Source organism: Oncorhynchus kisutch, linkage group LG19, assembly GCF_002021735.2.
Source record: "Oncorhynchus kisutch isolate 150728-3 linkage group LG19, Okis_V2, whole genome shotgun sequence".
NCBI classification, from domain to species: Eukaryota; Metazoa; Chordata; class Actinopteri; order Salmoniformes; family Salmonidae; genus Oncorhynchus; species Oncorhynchus kisutch.
In genome coordinates this window covers 49,013,975-49,037,798 of record NC_034192.2, presented here as the reverse complement: position 1 = coordinate 49,037,798, position 23,824 = coordinate 49,013,975, and the positions used below count along the sequence as shown (strand labels likewise).

The window sequence follows — 23,824 nt, the reverse complement described above, 5'->3', positions numbered from 1 at the left end:
CCAACCCTTAGCAGGCAGACAGACAAAAAGCAACCAAACAATACAACAGAAACATAACAAGGTATACAAAGCTCTCAAGCTATTTGGGGAAAAGTTCAGTTAATAGTTAGCTAATTTAAACCCCTTTCTCCCCTACAATGTTGCAACACGGGTGCAGGGGCTCCCAAATCAAAGTTCATGAAAGTGTATATATAAGTCGAGATTCAGGTTAGAGTTACTCACTTCACAGTGGAGACACTCAAACAGGTAAGATGTAATTACCTCAGCATTACAGTACTAGAACATAAAATAATAACTCTGAATCTGAAGAGTGTTGTCTCTGGTTAACGCTGTATTGTATCTGTAGATATCTGAGGACAAAAAACACCTTATCAGTCACACTGAAGGCCATTGAACCCAGTTGCCAGAGGTAAGTGCATTCTCTCTCAAGTAAAATCTAGCCATTTAAAAAAAGAAAAATTATTCCAATTATATAATATAATTTATATTTGCATAACTTATACAAAATGGCTTTGGAGTATGATGACTCTACTTACTCTATCTAACTTCATCAAATATTTGACAAGCGTTGACAATTTATTTTTCCTTGTTTGACATAAAATACTGTAAAATCACCAGGAAATCATCTAAAAGTAATTTAAATATATGACACCTGTTCATAAGTATTCCCACACATTTAAAAAAAAAAAAAAAGTTGTACCTTTATTTAACTAGGCAAGTCAGTTAAGAACAAATTGTTATTTCCAATGATGGCCTAGGAACAGTGGGTTAACTGTTTTGTACCTTGTCTGCTCAGGGGTTTGAACTTGCAACCTTCCAGTTACTAGTCCAACACTCTAACCACTAGGCTACCCTGCCGCCCAATAAATAGCATAAATAGAGGCATATGTCATCGTATGACAATGTAATCAAGCTCTGAAATTATTCTGTTCTTCTCAAAATACTGTACAATATCTGTTTGGGATTATTGCTGTCAATTTGCAGGGAACAAATTATTTATTTTCCAGCCCCCTGACCATCTGAAAAATCAGACCATGGCTGAATGTAATTGGGCTTATAGTCCCCTGGCTTATAGTCTACACTGGTACAGTAATTAATAGTAATAGTAATAAACTTGTAATAGTCTAACTTACCCCTCCTGTTTCTCCATTTAGTTGATGCCATGGGGTTCCAGAGGGCTTTCCTGTTCCTGGTGTTGATGTGTGCCACAGTGATGGTACACAGTCAACCGGCCGACATCAGCCATCGTTATACACACTTCCTCCGACAGCACGTCAAGGGGGATATGACAATACAGAAGTGTCAGGGTGTGATGGGCTACTTGGAGTTGACTGAGTCTGATAGCGCAAATTGCAAAGTAAAAAACACATTCATTAAAGCCAATTCAAATCAGGTCAGGGCCATTTGTACTGGGGGTGGCACACCTATGGGCAACAGTCTGTTTGAAAGCAATAATCGCTTCCCTGTAGTCATATGTAAGCACAAGTGTAAAAAGAAAACGCTATGTCAACACACTCATCCCCGATGTGAATATGAGGGTTCTTCGTCCACCAGGAAAGTTGTCATTGCTTGTGAACGAGAATGGCCAGTGCACTATGGCGACGATATACTTATTGTCTAATTTAGCAGATTGCTATGAACTGGTTCTCTGAAATAAATAATAATATGCCTAATTTGACACCTGAATTACTGTATCCTGTTTTGTTTTTCACTATGATGCCAACACATTACTGGGGATTTTGGACCAATCTTCCTAGTTGTATAAATTGATTAGTGTCCATTGATCTGGAAACAATTAATTATCTGAAAGAATGACCAAAATACGTCTCAGGGTTTGATTAAATTTCAGTCAATTTTAGTCTTTGAAGGGGGCATACATGATTGTTGGATATTTATGTCAAGGGTTGCTTAATTTATAGGCCATAGTCCCATATTACAGTAATGCTTAACTAGACAGTAAACAAATGAAGCTAATTTCCAAACAAAAGAACAGAAGTGTAACCATAACCTTTGAACTCTCTTGTTTTCTACCACGAACTGAAATAAAATTCCAGATAAGGTTTAAGTTTGTTTGATATAGATTTTTCACCAAATCTCCTAATACTTTTTAAATGTTTTATTATTAACCAAAAAACTTCTTGAAATACTGTATAGAGAATTGCTAACAAGATGTCTCACAATTTGGTTTCATAAAGTTAGAAAGTCACATGCATACCATAAAACATTGTTAAAATGTTTGAGCCAAACAGTATATTCAACCAGAGGAAATCCCATTGTTTACATATAGATTTCAGTAGGCTTTGTGTGTGGCGCTCCCACATAAAGCGGTTGCTTAATTTTCATGTGTATTTCTGCTGTCATTCCAGGTTCAAGTTTGACATGACTAAATTAGCTGAAGTTGGCTAGCTATAGCTATCAAGTTACAATAATGTTATCCAGACTCTACAGCAAGCATTTTATGTAGAAAGGACGACCAGTCCTTTCGCAACTAAGGAAAAATAATATGACTGGAGGTGTGTTCGTAAATTCAATCAGGAGTGCCAGAGTGCACTCAGAGTGCGCTCTGTGTGTTCCTAAATTCAATCAGGAGTGCCAGAGTGCACTCAGAGTGCGCTCTGTGTGTTCGAAAATTCAATCAGGAGTGCCAGAGTGCACTCAGAGTGTGCTCTGTGCGTTTGTAACTTCAATCAGGAGTGACAGAGTGCACTCAGAGTGTGCTCTGTGCGTTCGTAAATTCAGAGTGTTGTCAGATTGTCCTTTCTTAAATTCAGAGCGGATCGCTCTATGAGAGTTCAGAGCGCTCACTGACTCTCTGGCTGAGGAGTAGGGTTGATAGGAGCGTTCTGACAGTCAAGCACCCAAGCTAACTGGCTAAAGTTGGCTAGCTTGCTAGGTACTTCCAGACACAACTGGTTAGAACTGGTTAGGGTGTTTCCATGTTATCCAGAACATTAGTTTCCTGAGGGGGAATAGACTCTTCATGACTGTCTTGGTGTGTTTGGACCATTCTTGGTGTGTTTGGCTCACATCAACACCATTATCCCAGAAACCCTAGACCCACTCCAATTTGCATACCGCCCAAACAGATCCACAGATGATCAAATCAAATCAAATCAAATCAAATTTATTTATATAGCCCTTCGTACATCAGCTGATATCTCAAAGTGCTGTACAGAAACCCAGCCTAAAACCCCAAACAGCAAGCAATGCAGGTGGAGAAGCAATCTCTTTTGCACTCCACACTGCCCTTTTCCACCTGGACAAAAGGAACACTTATGTGAGAATGCTATTCATTGACTACAGCTCAGCATTCAACACCATAGTACCCTCAAAGCTCATCGCTAAGCTAAGGATCCTGGGGCTAAACACCTCCCTCCAACTGGATCCTGGACTTCCTGACGGGCCGCCCCCAGGTGATGAGGGTAGGTACAGTTGAAGTCGGAAGTTTACATACACCTTCGCCAAATACATTTAAACTCAGTTTTTCACACTTCCTGACATTTAATCCTAGTAAAAAAATCCCTGTTTTAGGTCAGTTAGGATCACCACTTTATTTTAAGAATGTGAAATAATAATAGTAGAAAGAATGATTTATTTCAGCTTTTATTTCTTTCATCACATTCCCAGAAGGTAATTAGTATTTGGTAGGATTGCCTTTAAATTGTTTAACTTGGGTCAAATGTTTCGGGAATATTTCCACAAGCTTCCCACAATCAGTTGGGTGAATTTTGGCCCATTCCTCGTGACAGAGCTGGTGTAACTGAGTCAGGTTTGTAGGCCTCCTTGCTCGCACACGCTGTTTCAGTTCTGCCCACACATTTTCTATAGGATTGAGGTCAGGGCTTTGTGATGGCCACTCCAATACCTTGACTTTGTTGTCCTTAAGCCATTTTGTCACAACTTTGGAAATATGCTTGGGGTCATTGTCCATTTGCGACCAAGATTTAACTTCCTGACTGATGTCTTGAGATGTTGCTTCAATATATCCACGTAATTTTCTATTCTCATGATGCCATCTATTTTGTGAAATGCACCAGTCCCTCCTGCAGCAAAGCACCCCCACAACATGATGCTGCCACCCCTGTGCTTCACGGTTGGGATGGTGTACTTCGGCTTGCAAGCCTCCCCCTTTTTCCTCCAAACATAACAATGGTCATTATGGCCAAACAGTTCTATTATTATTTCATCAGACCAGAGGAAATTTCTCCAAAAAGTACAATAGTTGTCCCCATGTGCAGTTGCAAACCGTAGTCTGGCTTTTTTTATGGTGGTTTTGGAGCAGTGGCTTCTTCCTTGCTGAGTGGCCTTTTAGGTTATGTCGATGTAGGACTCGTTTTACTGTGGATATAGATAATTTTCTACCTGTTTTCTCCAACATCTTCACAAGTACCTTTGCTGTTGTTCTGGGATTGATTTGCACTTTTCGCACCAAAGTACGTTCATCTTTAGGAGACAGAACGTGTCTCCTTCCTGAGCGGAATGACGGCTGCGTGGTCCCATGGTGTTTATACTTGCGTACTATTGTTTGTACAGATGATCGTTGTACTTTCGGGCACTTGGAAATTGCTCCCAAGGATGAACCAGACTTGTGGAGGTCTACAATTATTTTTCTGAGGTCTTGGCTGATTTCTTTTGATTTTCCCATGATGTCAAGCAAAGAGGCACTGAATTTGAAGGTAGGCCTTGAAATACATCCACAGGTACACCTCCAATTGACTCAAATGATGTCAATTAGCCTATCAGAAGCTTCTAAAGCCATTACATAATTTTCTGGAATTTTATAAGCTGTTTAAAGGCACAGTCAACTTAGTGTATGTAAACTTCTGACCCACTGGAATTGTGATACAGTTAAGTTAAATAATCTGTCTGTAAACATTACTTGTGTCATGCACAAAGTAGATGACCTAACTGACTTGTCAAAACTATAGTTATTTAATAAGAATATTGTGGCGTGGTTTAATGACCATTTTAATGACTCAAACCTAAGTGCAAGTAAACTTCCAACTTCAACTGTAATTGAAGACATCGATGGAGTGGTTTGTGCAAGTCGATTGACCTGTATGGTGGACAGAGAAAAGAAGTTCACGTCATCCATGCTACTGTTCTTTGATTTAGAGTCTCTCCTTCTCATATAAAGTTATGATTCATGAGATACCCTGTAAGCCTTTGTGTCAAGTGTGTGCAGAAGGGAAGAATTTCGTATGCCAGACAAAGGGAAATGCTGCAAATGTGGAGGTGAACATGCGCTTGAATTCTTAGAGTGCCCTGGTGAAAGACAATGAGGTGGCAAGGGTGAGGAGAGTTTAGCGTGTCTCCTATCCAGAGGTGGTGAGAAAATTGGAAGGATCGAGTGGCGGCGAAGAAGCAATGGTAGTAGAGCCACCACGGCCAGTGAAAGTTTCTTATCAACGGAGGGATAGTAAAAATGCTACCTGTTAAAAAGGTGGACTTCGTATTATTTATTGCAATGGCCATAAACTGTACCGCACAGTGAGAGAAGTCGAAGAAAATTGTAATCATTGTGTATGCTGCTGAACGTTTTTGGGTCTTCGTGATTACCACTTGTAAAAATATAAAAAATAAAGTTGATGTTTTATTTTGTATGATGCCATTTTCCCCCTTTCCTGGAATGTTTTTGAAGTTTCTTATTGAATACCCCGACCAGCTGGTGGTGGTAATGCACCATTAACATTGGATGCCAACCGTTGTTAAACCCCATCGAAGAAGTGTTCTGGGCTTTGACTTGAGCAGAGAAAGTCTCTGTGGGAATCGGGCCCCTATGCAAGTGGCCATGTGTTATGTGATCGCACTAACCCAGTGACTGCGGGACGAGAAGTCTTACTGGTGTAACAGTGTTGCTTCCATCCCTCTCCTCACCCCTACCTGGGCTAGAACCAGGGACCCTCTGCACATCATCATTGGTACAACACACATCTAGGAACTTTAGCTCCGCCAAGTAATGGATGTGATTTTTCCTGTATTCCTTCAGATTGATGGCGTTTGCTGTCTCAACTAAATACTGTAAAGTAACTTCAGTTTGATGGCTTGATGGTGTGTTTGCAGGTGAGGCTGACAGGGTCATATTCCTCTCAGTAATGGTAGGACTGCTCCTGCTGGCTCTATTCGGCTTTCTGCTGTGGATGGTAACATAATGTGGAATACATACTGTGGAAGCCAGAGGAGGTTGGTGGGAGGAGCTATAGGACTGACTCCTTGAATGTATTAATGGAGCACAAACGCTTCAAACATGGAAAACACGTTTGACTCCGTTCAATTGAGTCCATGCCATTATTCCATTACAATGAGCCCATCCTGCTATAGCTCCTCCCACCAGCCTCTGGTGGAAGCTGAATATTGAAATGTCTGATCTTTTGATTTGTGTTTACCCCAGCTACAAATAAAGTTGTCTATTTTATCCTGTTGTAGTGCAGATGCATCAAGTACCCTTTGGCTAAGACGTACCACATCATGCATAAGAACACAGAGGAAAAGTCACCCCATTAGAGACTCCTCTTTGGTTCCAACTGCATAGGCACAGGAACTTTTATACACTTCAATACAATTGATTGAACAAAATGGTGAAAAGCTCATTTTAAGATTGTGTACTGTGGGGGCTAAACTCATGACTATGATTACATTTCCATTATTAGCGGCATCTAGGCTGTCCACTTTGAAGAGCTGAGACAGAATGGCTATATAAGGAATGGAACATATATGACCAGGGCCTGCTACCATTATAACCTATACAGCTGTCAGATGTGGGCGTTAACAAGCAGGAACTGAGATGGAAAGATAATGTTGGAGAAAGGTCAAGGGAAGCTAGTTCATATAGTGTGAGGGGATTATATACGTTATGCAATGATGGAATACTATAAAGGCAGGGCTCTGTGATATGAGAATTTTAACTTTTTCCATGGAATTGCTCGGCTCTGTTACTCTGTAATAAAGTCTGAATCTACAAGTTCCGGTATCTGTGCAAATATTTGACTCAATATTTTTCCACAACAGTATGTACACCAATGTTTACAAGCTTAGCAACTCTTTTGAGGAGCCCCCCCCCCCAATATACATAAGTTCATGGTTTTCCCTTTTTTAACTTGTTTGTTTTAATGGTTGTATTGATGTCATACTGTACCTGTGAATCTGTGTCTATGACTGCCATGTGGATATTAATACAAATATGAACACTAACATTAGATCCACTGGTAGCAATAATACAGTTACCAGAAGAGACTTGAATTCTGAAAACAGTAAAAATGAATTTACAGGCACAACATTTTCTTGACAGTTTAATGAAATGGAGTAGTCTATTTCCCAAAATTGTTACATCTTAAAGTTGTACTGACTATCCTTTTACAGTAATGGAATGTGGTATCTTATATGGGAGTGTTGATATGAGGTCATAGTGGTTCCAATAACGGACTAGAAACCAAATGTTTTTTGAATAAAAACAAATCACCATCCAGTGACCACTCATTAATTTGAATTGTGCACTTTGATAGTCAAAAGCATCTATCATTGTTTATTTTAATAATGCTTCATTAATAAAGAGTCAAAATCCATATTTAGACCTGGCGTACATAACCACTCCCACACAGATTTACTACCCTAACATACAAGGTTAAGAACCTTAGGAAACATACAATCCCATCAAACAAGGGATCCTGCAATTTGTCATTAAAACAAGAAAAAAAAGAAAAGTGTGCTTGAATGTTCCCTACACATTGTTATTCTATTAACCATCTTTACTTTTCTATTACACTTCTCTTCTTACACACTTTCATTTCCTTTTCAACCTCTCATCTCTTGAATCAAGTAGATCTGTCTCTACTTTGTAGAGCTTTTTCTATTACGTTCTGATTTAATACTTGCTGTTCGCTCTATGCTTGGTGGAGACGAACGTCGTTGGCTACTCTTTCACATCTTTAACCAGTCTTGTGTCAAATCAGTTTTATTGATGTTCCCAGTGAAACATTCACTTTCTCTCAATCCTCGCTGTTGTGTTAGTAAATGAGACATTTAGGAAAGAATTGTCTGAGGTACATTTAACGTGGCTTTTCTTTAGGGTTAAGACACTCACCAGACCTCCATTATACACTTATCAATCACACATTTCTTTTAACACTCAGAGCTCATTCAACCAAGCGGCCATTGGGATTTTGTTGATTTTTAGAAAAGTTCATACAAAAGTTTAAAGACTAAGAGCACCATTTTGTAACATCTGTCAACACCCCATTCCCTAAAAAAAAAATATTTTTAACCTAAACCTTACTCAAACCATACAAAACCACACACACACGCTGTTCCAACTGATCATGAGTCTCAGATCTCTCCACAGAAGATCAAGGGAAAATTTGGACAAAGGCTAGTCCAGTGGTTCTCAAATATCCCTGGTTAATATCCCTGGTTAATATCCCACCTTCAAACACAGACGCATGAAATGCTTGTCCAGCGGTGTGGTGAGGAGAAATGATTCAGTAAAAATGCTATTCTACTTTTTCAATTGTTTCAAGGACATGTTATTGTAAGCTTTCTGACAGACAGTGCAACATAATCTTCTCCTTAATGCATTGCTCCCATAAAATAAAATAAAACATTGACTTGCTTTTAGTGTGATTTACACATCAGTTTGTCTGTTTTGAAGGAGACCTAAGCTTGTGATAAGCAACCGATTCCACAATGAAGTGGCAATTGATGAACAATGAAATGGACATTATCTTCACAACATGCCAATGTTTACAAGGAGGTTGTCATCTGAGATGCACATTCCATAGAAACCAGCAGACATAGGGGACCTCCAGGATTGGGGGAAATACTGCCCCTAACACTTCCAATCAATTCCTGCATCAACATAAAACAACACTTATATCAATAAATACAAAAATACAAATAAACTGAATAAATTAGAAATCACTTCAGGGCAGGCTCCACAGAATGGTGGCATGCTCTAAGCACATTCCTAATAAGACCCTGACCTTACCGTTTATCTTTTCTTTCACTACAATTTATACCTTCCTCATCTGACTAAAGTATGTGGAGGCTTTAACATTTATTTGTAATTTAATTGCTGAGTGGACATTGCTTGTGTATATTTCTATGGGCACAAGCACTGTCCATGACACAAACTGTTCACACCCCTCTAGTTGGCAAAGAACATTTTTGCTATTTTAAAGCTCATTTCCTGTTATTCTACACATTGTTCCACAGGTTGGAGAGAAAATGTTGGAGTTTTAAAGCTAATTACCTGCAATTCTACACATTTTGTTCATGTAATACCTGAGGGACTCAAACATAACGACAAATTCAATGGGCAAAAAAAAAACATTAGCTGACATGGGTTAGTTCAGATCTACCCTAGCTGCTCAACAAGACCTTAACTAGCTTAATCAGATACGCAAAATTAGGGTTGGACTGGAAACCTACAGGACAATAGATCTCCAGGAAGAGGGTTGGGCAGCCCTGGGTTAGTTGATCTGCAACTTGCACCCCAGTTTGGGAACCATTGGGATAGCCAATCATAGGAAATGTAATTTCTCTTGTGCTTGAATACATTTTCCACAAGGAGATTAATTTGTGCTGGATTCATGCACATTTTAGATTCAACTCCTCTCTTTCTCCTCTAGAATAAGCAAACGTATTTACTGTCATTGTGCTGATGATTAAATAGGCACACTACATCCCTCCTCAACCCAACCTCAGCTGGGCCGTATTCAATATGCACCAAACAGAAGAAATTGCCTGAAACAAGGTGTGATTGCCTGGATTTATCCATTAAGAAATGCTTATTTTCATTTTGTGTTTCAAAAGGTTTTTTTCATTAGCTGCCATAATGAACACAACCCTGAGCTTCAGGCCGTAGTAACTGGTTATCTCCAAAAGGGGGCGACAGTGACCATAACTGATAACCAAAACAAAACCGCCAGTGAGAAGAAGGCTGGCCGGCTGACAGCTGAGATGGACTGTCCCTTGCTCCTGTTCCACTTTGATCCGGTTCGGTCTCTGACCCGAGGGGGCTTGATGGGTGTCTGGGGGTTAAGTGGGGGCTTACTGTAGGGAGGGGAGTAGGGCCTGTAGCCAGGCCAATCATCACTGTACCTCTCCCCTCCGCCGCCTGATCCACTGCCCTCTTCGACCTCACCTTCAGGGAGAGACATGATATCAGACAGGGAGAGACATGATATCAGACAGGCAGACAAAGGGCAGTTAAAGAGTGCAAATGTTGGGGGGGACAGTAGAAATAGGATTAGAAAGGGGATGACGAACCAGTCATAATATTTATGTTGGGTGGGTGGTGGGGGAGGGGACTTACTGTCCATGAAGTCAGTGTCCTGTCCAGCCTGTGCATGTTTCAGTCTGTTGGTGGCTACTCTGAGCTCCATGATGAGCTGTCTGGTCCTCACGTCTGGCCTGGCCATGTCCACCTCTACCTCTGGGTTATTGATCTGACTCATCAGCCCATCGCCTGTCACATCAGGGAGGTACCTGATACACACACACACATCAAAATGACATAGCAACAGCACTGAAACTAATATCAATATGATAACAAAAACACTAAATATCAGTATGATACATTCTTAGTTACCCGCTCGCACACACAAATCCCCATCTTCTCTCTCCCTTGGACTAACATCCTCCTCGACCTTTACATCTGTCTCTTATCAAACACCCACCTCCCCCTGGTCTGTCCATTCCACCCTCACACCCACCTCCCCCGGTCTGTACATTCCACCCTCACACCCACCTCCCCCTGGGTCTGTCTATTCTACCCTCACCTCCCCCTGGGTCTGTCCATTCCACCCTCACACCCACCTCCCCCTGGTCTGTCCATTCCACCCTCACACCCACCTCCCCCTGGTCTGTCCATTCCACCCTCACACCCACCTCCCCCTGGTCTGTCCATTCCAGCAGCGGTCCTCGTTGGTGACGTCGGCGGCCATGTTCTTGTCGTTGCAGATGGTGTGTGGGAGGGACACCCAGAAGCCCCGCATGGGCCGCAGTCGCTCCTTCAGCTCTGACACCTGGAGGCAGGCGGACGGAAACTGGTTGATGCAGGCTGTAAAGTAAACCCTTATATAGCTGTTGAACATATGGAGGTGGGAAGCTGATTTTAGCCACGTCCTCGTCATCAAACAAACTAGAATGTACTGTATATAAATGGCTGTTGGTATGGCTGTTGTTGAACATATGGACAGAGAGAGCTAACATGGGCATAAACTACAAAAATAATTGGCTTGAATATTAATTGCAGGTAAGAACTCATATTTCCCTCTCCATCCCCTCTCCTCTTTCCTCCCGCCTTCTCTTTCCTCTCACACCTCACTCTCCTTTTTCCTCCTCTCCTGATCTTCCCTCATCTCCTACCAGTCGGTCCAGGTTGGTGCCTGTAGCAGTGGTGGGCTTCTCCTCAGGGCTGAACGTACGGAAGGGTCTCCTGTTGCCCCCTGACTCCTTGGGGGAGCGCCGAGAACGGCCCGGGGTCAGTCTGGGACTCCCACAGCCCTGGAACACCTAGAGCCAAACCACAGAGATAAAGCTATACATCAATATCGATGCATCTCTGTAACAATAAGGGTGAAACATGGATTTAAGAACATCCCAACATTATCACATACGTTAATAATGGTAGACAGTGGATACTTAAATTAAGAACAATATATGAAGAATAATATGATAACTAGTGAAATTGCACTATGCAGTTTTTACAGGTGCTTACACAATTTGATCAAGCAAAACAAAAGGAGTTTTGGACCCAAAATGGTCTTCCATGGGCAGTAATACAACTGTTAAACATTAAGTCTTGTTTCAACCTAGGATGACAGCCGATGTGCATCTTATCAGCCATTCTATTATCTATATTCTATGTACATTCTATGATCTATATTCTATTGCACTGTGGATGTATAGCACATTCTTTTAATATCCCTCCATCCCCTCCTCCTCCCTCCATCCATCCCTGCCTTAGTGGAGGTGGCGATGCTGTTCTCCTGCATGTGCATGATGGCCTCGGACACTTTAACAGAGATGGAGTCTGCAGCCAGCTCCATGTTAAAGGGCCCCTCCAGCTTCTCAGATACTTGATACAGAGCATCTGACAGAGTAGAGTGAGAGAGATGAAAGATGGAACATTGAATAAAAGTGTGAAAACAGAAGGATGAAGGTAGGAAAGGGAAGAGATATAATAAGAAAGATATACATTTTGTTTTTATGATGGGTGCAATGTTCAAAACTTTAGATAGAAATACAATGTATAGAATAGACATTACTAATTTATTCTGTAGAATAGAAATGTGAGTAGGTTCTATACAGTACATTTCTACAGGCATCATGTTTAACATCCCACTCTACCGAATCAGCCCAACAAAAGCCACCCACACCCTCCTTAATGCCCGCCTCCAATCTCCACATACCAATGAAATTGTTCCACTCAGTGTCCAGATCGGCTGTATTGGCCAGGCAGCCCTTCATCACGTTGAGGCAGAGGGTGTGGCAGGGGCGCAGGGAGGGCATGCCTCGACACAATGGGCAGTACCACTGACGCATCAGGGCACGCACACACCCTGCACCAGCACTCAACTGTGGAGGAGGAGACGAAGAGCAGAAGGTGTAGGATGTTAGGGAGATCAACGGAACCACTAAAAGCAGACCAACAGAAGACAGATTCTTCTTCTTAATATAAGTGCACGGCCACATACACACAGTGTACCTTTGCTGCCTTGTTGACGATGTCACGGCCTGTGGCCAAGCCTTGAACCAGAGCTCTGGCTGCAATGAATGCCCTGGACACCTGAAGGAAAGAGAGATCAGCTAATAACTTCTGACACAAATCTACTCTACTGTATATCAATGCACTCAGTTAATTGTTTTCAAATAGTTCTCTCTAATACGATCGCCTATGTGTTACTGTAACGTTATCGTTGAGTTTCAGTGGTGATTTGAATGACTTATCACACCGGCTTCTTTTGTTAATTATGGTGACAAACATTACAAATCAGACCAACTTAGAGGGATAATTCAATCAAATCACAAAATAACATATTGGTTTTCTTACCCTGTAAGCAGTCTATTGTCAAGGTAATACCAGTCTATGCTTTGGTTTTGTTAACCCAAATTCCAAAATGACATATTGGTAAACTATGCCTTTAATATGATGAAATATGAATGATGTTAGTTTTCAGTTGATATACCAACCAAGTCTGCCTGACCTGTAAGCCTAGTTTCCGGGGCAGGTCCCCAAAGGGCTGCAGCTGCTCTGCATGTTTGTTGACACACTCCAGGTACTCGTCACTGAACTGGTACTGGGGGTTGACCAGAGAGAAGACCCGCTCTACCAGTCTGGACCAGAACTCTGACAGCACCTCCGTCAGGCTCACACTGCCCCCTGTAGACAAAAGAGGGAAAACATTTAGCAAAATAAATGGAAAATTTGCATTTCTTGTTGGATAAGTCCAAGTACTCATTCCCTGTTTCAGTCAGTTTGGTGCCTAATGAAAATGTCCCTAGGTTAGGTCAGTCTGTTTCTACTTGTTCAGACATTTTGTTGTCGTCTTGTCAAACAAGGCAAAGATGTAGCATTGTCGGACTGATGAGATGGTGAGGGAAATGTCCCATAGTGACACAAGTACACAAAAGTCCAACAAGAGAGGAGAGAGAACGCTGTCCCCACTAACCTGAGTAGTATCGACGGAGCTCCACAAACAGCTCCTGGAAGACATTGGCGTTCTGGGTGAAGAGGCGCCCGTAGGTCTTAGTAAACATCTGATTCATGGACTTTTCAGACAAGTCTATGAGCTCCCTGAAGAACTCTGAGAGAAGAGAGGAAAGAATGAGACGGTCAAAAGCACAAGTTGTTAGGATTCAGTGGTTGCACTGGCAGTTAGAATAAGAATAAGCTAGCTATGACTAGCTGATCCCCACTATAGGATATTAGTCTAGCAATAAAGGTACTTTTAGCCCTCTCAATAGAGAGCATTTTACATACCACTCCTCAATGTTTTTGGTCATTTTACATCACATTATTTACAGTGTTCCCTTATGCATCCTTATTATGATTGGATTTGCATTCCAGCTCACCGTCAAACTTGCGGTGCCTCTGTGTGAAAGTGGTGTGAAGGAACTGGCTGGTGTCGTCGATGGCCGACAGGAAGTCCGTCTCACTCTGGTGGGCCAGCGTTTCCTCCATCTGACTGGAGCAGCAGGTGTAGTCCTGGGGACACAGACGCAGATGCTCGCCTGGACCAATAGAAAAACAGACAGGGTCAGATGCGAGCCAATCACAGACTTGGACAAGAGGTGTGTAGGCATATTGAGGTGTTCATCTGAACCAACGGTAAAACAAGACGGGATCAGATATGAGCCAATCAGAGACTGGGACAAGAGGCTTGTGTGGGCATATTGAGGTGTTCACCAGAACCAACGGTAAAACAAGACGGGATCAGATACGAGCCAATCAGAGACAAGAGGTGTGGGTAGATGCACTAATGGTGAAGACCAAAGGATACAGCAGCGCTTGCTTTGACATCATCAGCACTGTGAAGTCAACTTATGGTTATGGTTTAGGGGAGACATTTAGGCTACCTCAAATAAATCACAATTTTAACCTCCTTTAGAGATAGTATGAACTGAGAGGGGGAGACGTAGAAAGAAGGGCTGATTCGCACCCACACTGACGGTGATGCATATGTGCTTGATGCGACCACGTTACCTGCTAGACCATCCTCAGAAACAGGTTTCTTCACAAAATGACTTACCACCACTGCATATAAATGAGCAATGTATTAGGGCTTTGGTGATGATAACAGTGTAGCAATATTTTTTTACATGGATTTGTTTTTCTTTAAACGAAGAAGACCAAACTCTTTGGTCCTTTAAAAACCTGCTCCATGTAAAATATTGTGTGCTATATCTTGGAAAGTAAATAAATGTGGATGACAACATTTTTGTTTTTGTTTCCAACATTAGGGCTGTTTTCCTAAAGAAGTTAAGTCCACTTTGTGTTTTGTTTCCTTGCCACGATACTAACAAGTATCCCCCAGCCCTACAATGTATCATATGAGAAATACCGCATTATCAACAACTGATTCTACCTTTATTGGAAAATGTCAATTACCCTTCATTGTGTCATGCTACCATGATTTTTCAAATAATTTCAATATAATAGCTCACAAAGTAGGCCTACTGTGTTCATTCATTTAACGTCTTATCAGTTTAGAACACCCACCAACTCTACCAATGTGGCAGTGGTTCATCTGATCAGGCAGATATCCTTCTTCTTAATCCGTCTGTCATTAATAGAGCCTTATTAAGCAAAGTAGTAATTGAAAATGGGCATTTATAAACATTAATTATTAAAACACAATCCAGGGGGAGCATCCCAAATGGCACACTATTCCCTATATAGTGCACTACAGTCGACCAGGACACATAGGGAAATAGTTGAAAGTAGTGCACTAGATATGGAATAGGGAGCCATTTAGGACGCAACCCATGTCTTTGTTCACCAATACCCAGGTTGGACTTAACATGACCGGCGGTAATGATATGCAAACATTAACGACCAGTAACAAGTCGGTGATCTCCAATGTCTCAACGTGGGTGGAAAAAACATCTTATTGAGGCAAACATAATATTACTTCATGATACCGACACCTGATTCTTTTTCCTCTGAAAAACTTGGAGTGAGGATCCAAACTCCAACCTTTTATTTTTGGCTCCAGCTTTGATTTCTCCTCTGTCGCTCATTACCAGCCCTCTCTCATTCCTCCAATTCTACTCTCCCTCTCATCATCCCTCCTTCTCTCGGCCATCTGCTCCCCTGGCCCACGGGACAAGAAGAGCCAAGACCCAGACAGAGATAACCAGACACACAATCAATATTGCAGTTCCCACATTCAGCAATCACATATAGCCTACAGTCAAACAAACCCTCATACGTGCAAAGCAGTACAACAAAATCAACATTTGCAACCCAAATGACACTTTAAAAAGGGGCAATCAGCAGTTGCTACGTACATTTTTGAACTTATAAATGAATTATATATACCCATTGATTCTTGAAGAATATAACTTAGAAATGCCTCATGAGCTTTGTTCAACTGTCATACCCCATCAGAACCAAAAATACACTACATGAACAAAAGTATGTGGACACCGGCTGGTCGAACATCTAATTCCAAAATCATGGGCATTAATATGGAGTTGGTCCCCCTTTGCTGCTATAACAGCCCACTCTTCTGGGAAGGCTTTCCACTAGATGTTGGAACATTGCTGCAGGGACTTGCTTCCATTCAGCCACAAGGGCATTAGTGAGGTCGGGCACTGATGTTGGGCGATTAGGCCCGGCTGGCAGTCGGCGTTTCAATTAATCCGAAAGGCATTTGATGTGGTTGAGGTCAGGGCTCTGTGCAGGCCTGTCAAGTTCTTCCACACTGATCTCAACAAACCATTTCTGTATGGACCTCGCTTTGTGCACGGGGGCATTGTCATGCTGAAACAGCAAATGGTCTTACCCAAACTGTTGCCACAAAGTTGGAAGAGTCGTCTAGAATGTCATTGTATGCTGTGGCGTGAAGATTTATCTTCACTAGAACTAAGCGGCCTATCCCGAACCATGAAAAACATCCCCAGACCATTATTCATCATCCACCAAACTTTACAGTTGGCACTACGCATTCGGGCTGGTAATTTTCTCCTGGCATCCAGAATTTGTCAGTCGGACTGCCAGATGGTGAAGCGTGACTCATCACTCCAGAGAACGTGTTTCCACTGTTTCCACTGCTGAGTCCAATGGCGGCAAGCTTTACACCAATCCAGGTGAGGCTTGGCATTGCGCATGGTGATCTTAGGCTTAGGCTGCTAGGCCATTGAAACCCATTTCATGAATCTCCTGGCAAACAGTTCTTGTGCTGACGTTGCTTCCAGAGGCAGTTTGGAACTCGGTGGTGAGAGTGTTGCAACCAAGGACTGACGATTTTTATGCGATCCAGCACTCGGCGGTCCTGTTCTGTGAGCTTGTGTGGCCTACTACTTCACTACTGAGCCGTTGTTGCTCCTAGAGGTTTCTACTTCACAATAACAGCACTTACAGTTGACTGGGGCAGCTCTAGCAGGGCAGAAATTTGACAAACTTACTGGTTGGAATTATATCCACTTTGATCGTCACTGAGCTCTTCAGTAAGGCCATTCTACTGCCAATGTCTGTTTATGGAGATTGCATGGCTGTGTGCTCATTTTTATACACCTGTCAGCAATGTGTGTGGCTGAAATAGCGGAATCCACTAATTAGAAGGGGTGTCCACATACTTTTCTGTGTGTGTAATTTTATATAAAAGCTTATTTTACCCCAACTTTTGTAAACAAATAAAATGTAAACAAAGACTATACAGCCTCAAAACATGGTTAAAACTAGAATTTAGATGTCATTGATGGTCAGTCCTTGCATCCATAGCTCTGTCTATGAATTTGGGAGTGATTACATTTCTCCAGCTCCTTCCCTCAGATTTTTACGGAAACAGGGGCGGGGGTTGGGAACCTTTTGTTATTGTTTCTACTGCGGATTGCCGCTTTAAAATATCCACAGCTCACTATCTTTGTCTGTCTGTTCTCTCACTTGAGCTCTCACACACACCCCTTGACAATGTCCCATGACAATCCAACAACTAACAGCAGTTCTCAAGTGTCACAAGCACAAAACACAAATGATAATAAAAGCAGTCTTCAAAAAAAGAAAAACGTTGATAATGATTATTTTCTTTCAGTCATTCCCAGATCAGTCTAAAACAGCCATACTAATTAGGGGCGAGGCTCTTTGTTACACACCGGTGTTAGCAATTTACTCATCCCATAAATAAGCCTTCCTGACAGACAAACCTGTTAATTCTCAATTTCGCTTTATTCAGCAGTTTCTATCACATGGCATATTATCTAAGCAGTCTCTCAAACCCTTTATGTTGTGTAAAATAACCTATAGCCTACGTTTGATGATTATTTTAAATCAATAACCACCAGTTTACCTTGAATAGCCCGTCTTACCGGAGATTTGAGTCAGCGGGGCAGTGTTCGTACTGTAGCCCTTCTCTGCGTACACATGCCGTGTCTCCGAGCAACTCCTACCCGCTGTTACCGGGCCCCAAGTCCATGACAGGGCAGCCAGCGTGCAGAGCAACACCAGGGGGTACTTCTGAGCATATAACCGGGAAACCATCTTCCACTGTCACTCACGATAAATAGGCGAATTAATGGTTGACAAAAGATTAGCGACCAGGCAGCTCAAAAATGACAAAAGAAACGAGAAACTAAGACTAATAATTCCATAGATTTTTCGAGGAATTTATCTTCAGTTCCCAATTTTGTCTGTGAAAAGAAACAACTTCCAAAGATCAACTAGTCTATATTTTTCCAGAAAGAAAAAAAAATCTATCGACAATTGGTCTGGGTGCGGTGAATAAATGAGCGCCTGGTTTGTCGGATGCTCAGGTCCCACCCGGTGTTTTCTCCATCCCTTGTCTAGCTCTCTGCTTCAGAACAATGAGCCGTGCAGCACGAGGGTGGCCGCAAGGGGTGAGGTGCGGCCATAGGGGGGCTGTTATAGCGGAGCCACCGCAAGGTCCTAAATTCGCAACCGCCAGCCTGAACTATTATTTGGAGCCACTACAACCCCATGCGAAAAATGAATCACCCTTTTATACATAATAAAAATACCACACAATCTATTGCAGGCACACAATTTAAATAGACTAGAATCAAAATCTCGCAGTTGAGATTTTTATGAGTTTATTGACTTGCATACCTGAAGAATAATTCATCCTGTATTTGCATTTCTGAAGGTCACATGCAAAATAATGTTGTCCAGCCACCAGAATGTTTTGCAAATTGGGTATGTCATACAAGATGCAACTGTTTCCATGGCCAGCAAGTAGGTCTATTTACAGAAAAATGCATTGGCTAATGCTAACAGGCTTTTCCATTGAATTGTTCTTTTTTAATTATTATTAATTGCTTGATTAGAGTAACAAACCAACCCAAATGTGATCAGCAGTCCAGTACTAACACTGGCCCATTAAATGTCAATTGAGAGCTATATTACCTCTCATGATAATTTGAGCCCCTAGAATCCAGATGTAGCCTATTGTGAGAAAGACATAATACCCAAAGATGATTCCATCTACAACATGAACATTCTGCATTCATAGTGTTGTACATTAAATGCTATAATCAAAGTAGCTAACACGTGACCTGGTATGAGCCAGTGATCATAGGCCTACAATCCAGTCTACCACAGTGTTGACCTGGCCTGGGCCTTTTTTATTACACTTGATTGAATGGAGGAAAACATATTTTTAGGTCTGGTAAAGACCTGCAAAAGGGGTACACTTGTGTGTGTTTTTATGCCAGCACTGCCTGTGGAACAGATGTTACTTTTCAACCACCCCCAGGCATTCTTTGCCTTATTCTGTTATTGATCAGTATTGGTGAGGGTAAATAGGCTATATGGATGTAGGCAGTGGTTAATTTAGAGCAGTAATCATTTTAAGTCATTTAGCAGACACTCTTATTGAGAGCAACGTACAGTAGTGAGTGCATACATTGTTGTACTGGTCCCCCATTGGAATCAAACTCACAACCCTGTTGTTGCAAGCACCATGCTCTACCAACTGAGCTACACGAGACATAATATATGAGACTGCAATATACAGCATCAAAATATTGTCCTATAAGAATTACAATAATTTCTTTACCATATTAAAAGATATGCAGACTCTAAAAGTATGTTGAAAATAGCACAACACAACCAGTATATTCTTCCTTTTGTAGTTGTATGTGAGAGTTTGTGTTATAGACATAGCCTATGTTGAGAATTAATGGGGTCCTATGGTAATACAATCCATGCCTATATAATTCCAAATCGACTTTTCAAAAGTGTTAGGTTGTACTTTTTTAACGGAACGTCCCTTTTATATATCATTAGCGCTGACATGTGGTCAGTATTCCTTCTGTATCTTCCTCTAAATACAATTGTTAAGGGTGTAAAGCCTGATCCTAGGTCGGTTGTCTTCAGGGCCAATCCGTTCACAATTTTTCGTTACCGTGCGGAAATATGTGCTAACAACCAATCATATGAATCACATCACAATTTGTCAGCCAATCGCTGAACTCCACTGAGAGTTGTGTGATTTTCGCGCCGGCGCGTAGTGTGTATTTTTTTTCCAGTGATCGTCTGTCATCGGATCTGAGGGAAACCTGTTCTATCCACAATAGTTAGCTAGCTACCAAGTCATTACTTCAGATTAACACTACACTACTATCCAGGTAGGTAGCTAGAGACCATTTTGTATTATTTAACACGTTTGTTGTAGTTAAAAAAGTTAGCTTGCTAGTTTAAATATCGCATTGTTGACTAACTTTTAAGGCTAACGTTAAACACCTAAGTTACCTGTAACAGTAGCTAGCTAGCTAGCATGTTAGTTATTGTCGGTCTTGCTTTTGCCAAGGTAGAATTGTAATATCCCGAACTCAATATGCTTGATCATATCCTAAAATTGTTGTTTCTTCTATTCGCCAACCTGTTTAGCCAAAGTTCCTGAATCCAACCGTCATCTACCTTTGTGAAGTGAACTCTACAATACCATTAACATTACTGGCTGACCAGAAATATGGAAGTGCAACACTCTGATGAATCAAGCCATGACAGGTAAGTTAGGCTAGCTAGCTAAACATGACAGTCATGGGTATCACAAATATAAAAAGAACCAGCTAGCTATATAATTATGCAGACTTATTGCATTAGCTAGATAGTGTGATTGTTTATGACTTGTGTTGGCTTTGTTCATTACTACTTTTATTTGCAGTCTTGAGGAGATCGAGGACATCTCAGACTCTGGCAGTGACTTTGAAGTCCAGCTGAAGGCCATGAAGCGGAGAAAACAGACCACTGCACTACTAGGACCTCGGGTCTGTAATGTTTTTTCTCACACACACACACACACACACACACACACACACACACACACACACACACACACACCCCATCACAGGAGGTTGGTGGCATCTTAATTGGGATTTACAGGCTTGTGGTAATGGCTGTATGGGAATGAGTGGAATGGTATCAAATTAGGGATGGGTGTGGATAATCAAGTTCTGGAACTGACTTCAAAAATCGATCTTTAACCAGAGATCACATTTTGTTAAAATACTGTAAAGCTATTTGGTCAAAATGTTGTCTTTAAGACAAAGTTAATGTGCTTTGACTAGTGTTCAATTTGTACATGTGCATTTGTGGAACACAACAAAAAAGAAACCAAGCCAAGCATCACAAAATTCTGCTCCCTAAAGGTCCTTTCCCCTTCATGTCTAAATCACTCAATTGTGTTTCCACCGCTCCCTTTACACGCGAGTGCTGAGTGCACCTACAGAAATAAATTACCATAAAAATGTATTTAACTGTTGGGGAACACAAGCTACATTCCTTGCCAAATGACTTCAGTTTTATCACAAATTCAAAATGGACTGGTTAACTGAAGTGGGGAAATATGTGTTCCAACAAAGTTTTGGAATAATTGCGTAATTTTTGTTGAGGGTTCTTTGCGGATGACACTAGCTACACAGCCACAAAGTCAACATCGGGTATTAGAGGTCGACTAATTATGATTTTTCAACACCGATACCGATTATCGGAGGACCAAAAAAAGCCGATACTGATTAATCGGCTGATTTGATTGATTGATTTATTTGTAATTATGCCATTTACAGCAATACTGAATAAACACTTTTATTTTAACTTAATATAATACATCAATAAAATCAATTTAGCCTCAAATAAATAATGAAACATGTTCAATTTGGTTTAAATAATGCAAAAACAAAGTGTTGGAGAAGAAAATAAAAGTGCAATATGTGCCATGTGAGAAAGCTAACATTTAAGTTCCTTGCTCAGAACATGAGAACATATGAAAGCTGGTGGTTCCTTTTAACATGAGTCTTCAATATTCCCAGGTAAGAAGTTTTAGGTTGTAGTTATTATAGGAATTATAGGGCTATACGATTTGTATTTCATATACCTTTGACGATTGGATGTTCTTATAGGCACTTTAGTATTGCCAGTGTAACAGTATAGCTTCCGTTCCTCTCCTCGCTCCTCCCTGGTCTCGAACCAGCAACACAACGACAATTAGCGTGCGCTAACTAGCTAGCCATTTCACTTTGGTTACGCGAGCCTCATCTCTGGAGTTGATAGGCTTGAAGTCATAAACAGCGCAATGCTTGACGCACAACGAAGAGCTGCTGGCAAAACGCACGAAAGTGCTGTTTGAATGAATGTTTACGCGCCTGCTTCTGCCTACCACCGCTCAGTCAGATACTTGTATGCTCAGTCAGATTATATGCAACGCAGGACACGCTAGATAATATCTAGTAATATCATCAACCATGTGTAGTAAACTAGTGATTATGATTGATTGTTTTTTATAAGATAAGTTTCATGCTAGCTAGGAACTTACCTTGGTTTACTGCATTCGTAACTCCTTGTGGAGTGCAACGAGAGAGAGGCAGGTCGTTATTGCGTTGGACTAGTTAAGGTTACAAGATTGCATCCCCCGAGCTGACAAGGTGAAAATCTGTCGTTCTGCCCCTGAACAAGGCAGTTAACCCACTGTTCCTAGGACGTCATTGAAAATAAGAATGTGTTCTTAACTGACTTGCCTAGTTAATTAAAGATTAAATAAAGGTGTAAAAAAATATATTTAAAAATATAATCTGCAAATCGGCGCCCAAAAATACAGATTTCCGATTGTTCTGAGAACTTGAAATCGGCCCTAATTAATCGGCCATTCCGATTAATCGGTCGAACTCTAGTTATTATGTTATAATTAAGTCTATGATTTAACATTTGATAGAGCAGTCTGACTGAGCGGTGGTAGGCAGCAGCAGGCTCGTAAGCATTCATTCAAACAGCACTTTCGTGCATTTGCCAGCAGCTCTTCGCTGTGCTTCAAGCTGTTTATGACTTCAAGCCTATCAACTCCCGAGATTAGGCTGGTGTAACCGATGTGAAATGGCGAGCTAGTTAGCGTGGTGCGCGCTAATAGCGTTTCAATCGGTGACGTCACTCGCTTTGAGACCTTGAAGTAGTTGTTCCCCTTGCTCTGCAAGGGCCGAGGCTTTTGTGGAGCGATGGGTAACCATGCTGTTGGCAACGAGCCAGGTGGCCCAAACTGCTGCATATACCCTGACTGCTTGCACGGAACGCAAGAGAAGTGACACAATTTCCCTAGTTAAAAGAAATTCATGTTAGCAGGCAATATTAACTAAATATGCAGGTTTAAAAATATATACTTGTGTATTGATTTTAAAGAAAGACATTGATGTTTATGGTTAGGTACACATTGGTGCAACGACAGTGCTTTTTTTGCGAATGCTCTTGTTAACTTCTTGGTGACAGGGGGCAGTATTTTCACGTCCAGATGAAATGCATGCCCAAATTCAACTGCCTGCTACTCATCCCCAGAAGATAAGATATGCATATTATTAGTAGATTTGGATAGAAAACACTGACATTTCTAAAACTGTTTGAATCATATCTGTGAGTATAACAAAACTTGTGTAGCAGGCGAAACCCAGAGGAAAAACCATTTGGATAGAATTTTTTTGAGGTCACTCTTTTTAAATGGGTTTTCATTGGGAATCCCGATTTCTAAGGGACCTTCTTGCAGTTCCTACCGCTTCCACTGGATGTCACCAGTCTTTAAAATTTGGTTAAGGTTTTTCCTTTGCGTAATGAAGAAGTAGCCCTGTTCAAAACGAGAGTCACTTCAAGTGTACTGTTAGAGGC

At 41.4% G+C, this 23,824-nt stretch overlaps 3 protein-coding genes across 6 annotated transcripts in view; 2 read left to right on the top strand and 1 right to left on the bottom strand.

Annotated features, from left to right (window-relative positions):
- The first annotated feature begins 177 nt into the window (after positions 1-177).
- On the top strand, positions 178-1,686 carry LOC109864927 (ribonuclease-like 3). Its single transcript, XM_020453012.2, has 3 exons — positions 178-246; positions 347-409; positions 1,155-1,686. The coding sequence occupies exon 3, from the start codon at positions 1,163-1,165 to the stop codon at positions 1,619-1,621; it is 459 nt and encodes a 152-aa protein (XP_020308601.1). The 5' UTR covers positions 178-246; positions 347-409; positions 1,155-1,162; the 3' UTR covers positions 1,622-1,686.
- A 5,590-nt stretch (positions 1,687-7,276) lies between these two features.
- On the bottom strand, positions 7,277-18,616 carry gpc2 (glypican 2). The gene is made up of 11 exons (XM_020453000.2): positions 18,031-18,616; positions 14,074-14,232; positions 13,671-13,805; positions 13,206-13,381; positions 12,707-12,787; positions 12,411-12,576; positions 11,961-12,091; positions 11,365-11,511; positions 10,885-11,021; positions 10,310-10,482; positions 7,277-10,138 (listed from the first exon to the last, which is right to left on the bottom strand). Exons 1-11 carry the CDS (start codon positions 18,200-18,202, stop codon positions 9,867-9,869), a joined length of 1,749 nt encoding a protein of 582 aa, XP_020308589.1. The 5' UTR covers positions 18,203-18,616; the 3' UTR covers positions 7,277-9,866.
- Positions 18,617-20,189: 1,573 nt separating this feature from the next.
- stag3 (STAG3 cohesin complex component) overlaps positions 20,190-23,824 on the top strand; it is a 42,800-nt gene continuing 39,165 nt past the window's right edge. For all 4 annotated transcript variants that reach the window (XR_004204345.1, XM_031798628.1, XM_031798629.1 and 1 more), the window contains exons 1-3: positions 20,190-20,307; positions 20,570-20,689; positions 20,847-20,949. Coding sequence is in view for 3 of the 4 variants with exons in the window: in XM_031798628.1 (XP_031654488.1) it covers positions 20,652-20,689; positions 20,847-20,949 (141 nt within the window). In the remaining variant the exon portion in view is untranslated. The remainder of the gene's footprint in view (positions 20,308-20,569; positions 20,690-20,846; positions 20,950-23,824) is intronic.

Bases quoted from the DNA above. Each gene is read 5' to 3' on its own strand.
- LOC109864927 (XM_020453012.2), top strand. From the start codon at position 1,163: ATGGGGTTCCAGAGGGCTTTCCTGTTCCTGGTGTTGATGTGTGCCACA.
- gpc2 (XM_020453000.2), bottom strand. From the start codon at position 18,202: ATGGTTTCCCGGTTATATGCTCAGAAGTACCCCCTGGTGTTGCTCTGC. The intron at 12,788-13,205 runs GTCAGGCAGACT...TCTTTCCTTCAG, and splicing joins CCCGGAAACTAGGCTTACAG to GTGTCCAGGGCATTCATTGC. The intron at 11,512-11,960 runs GCAGGGATGGAT...GTTTGGCTCTAG, and splicing joins GCATCGCCACCTCCACTAAG to GTGTTCCAGGGCTGTGGGAG.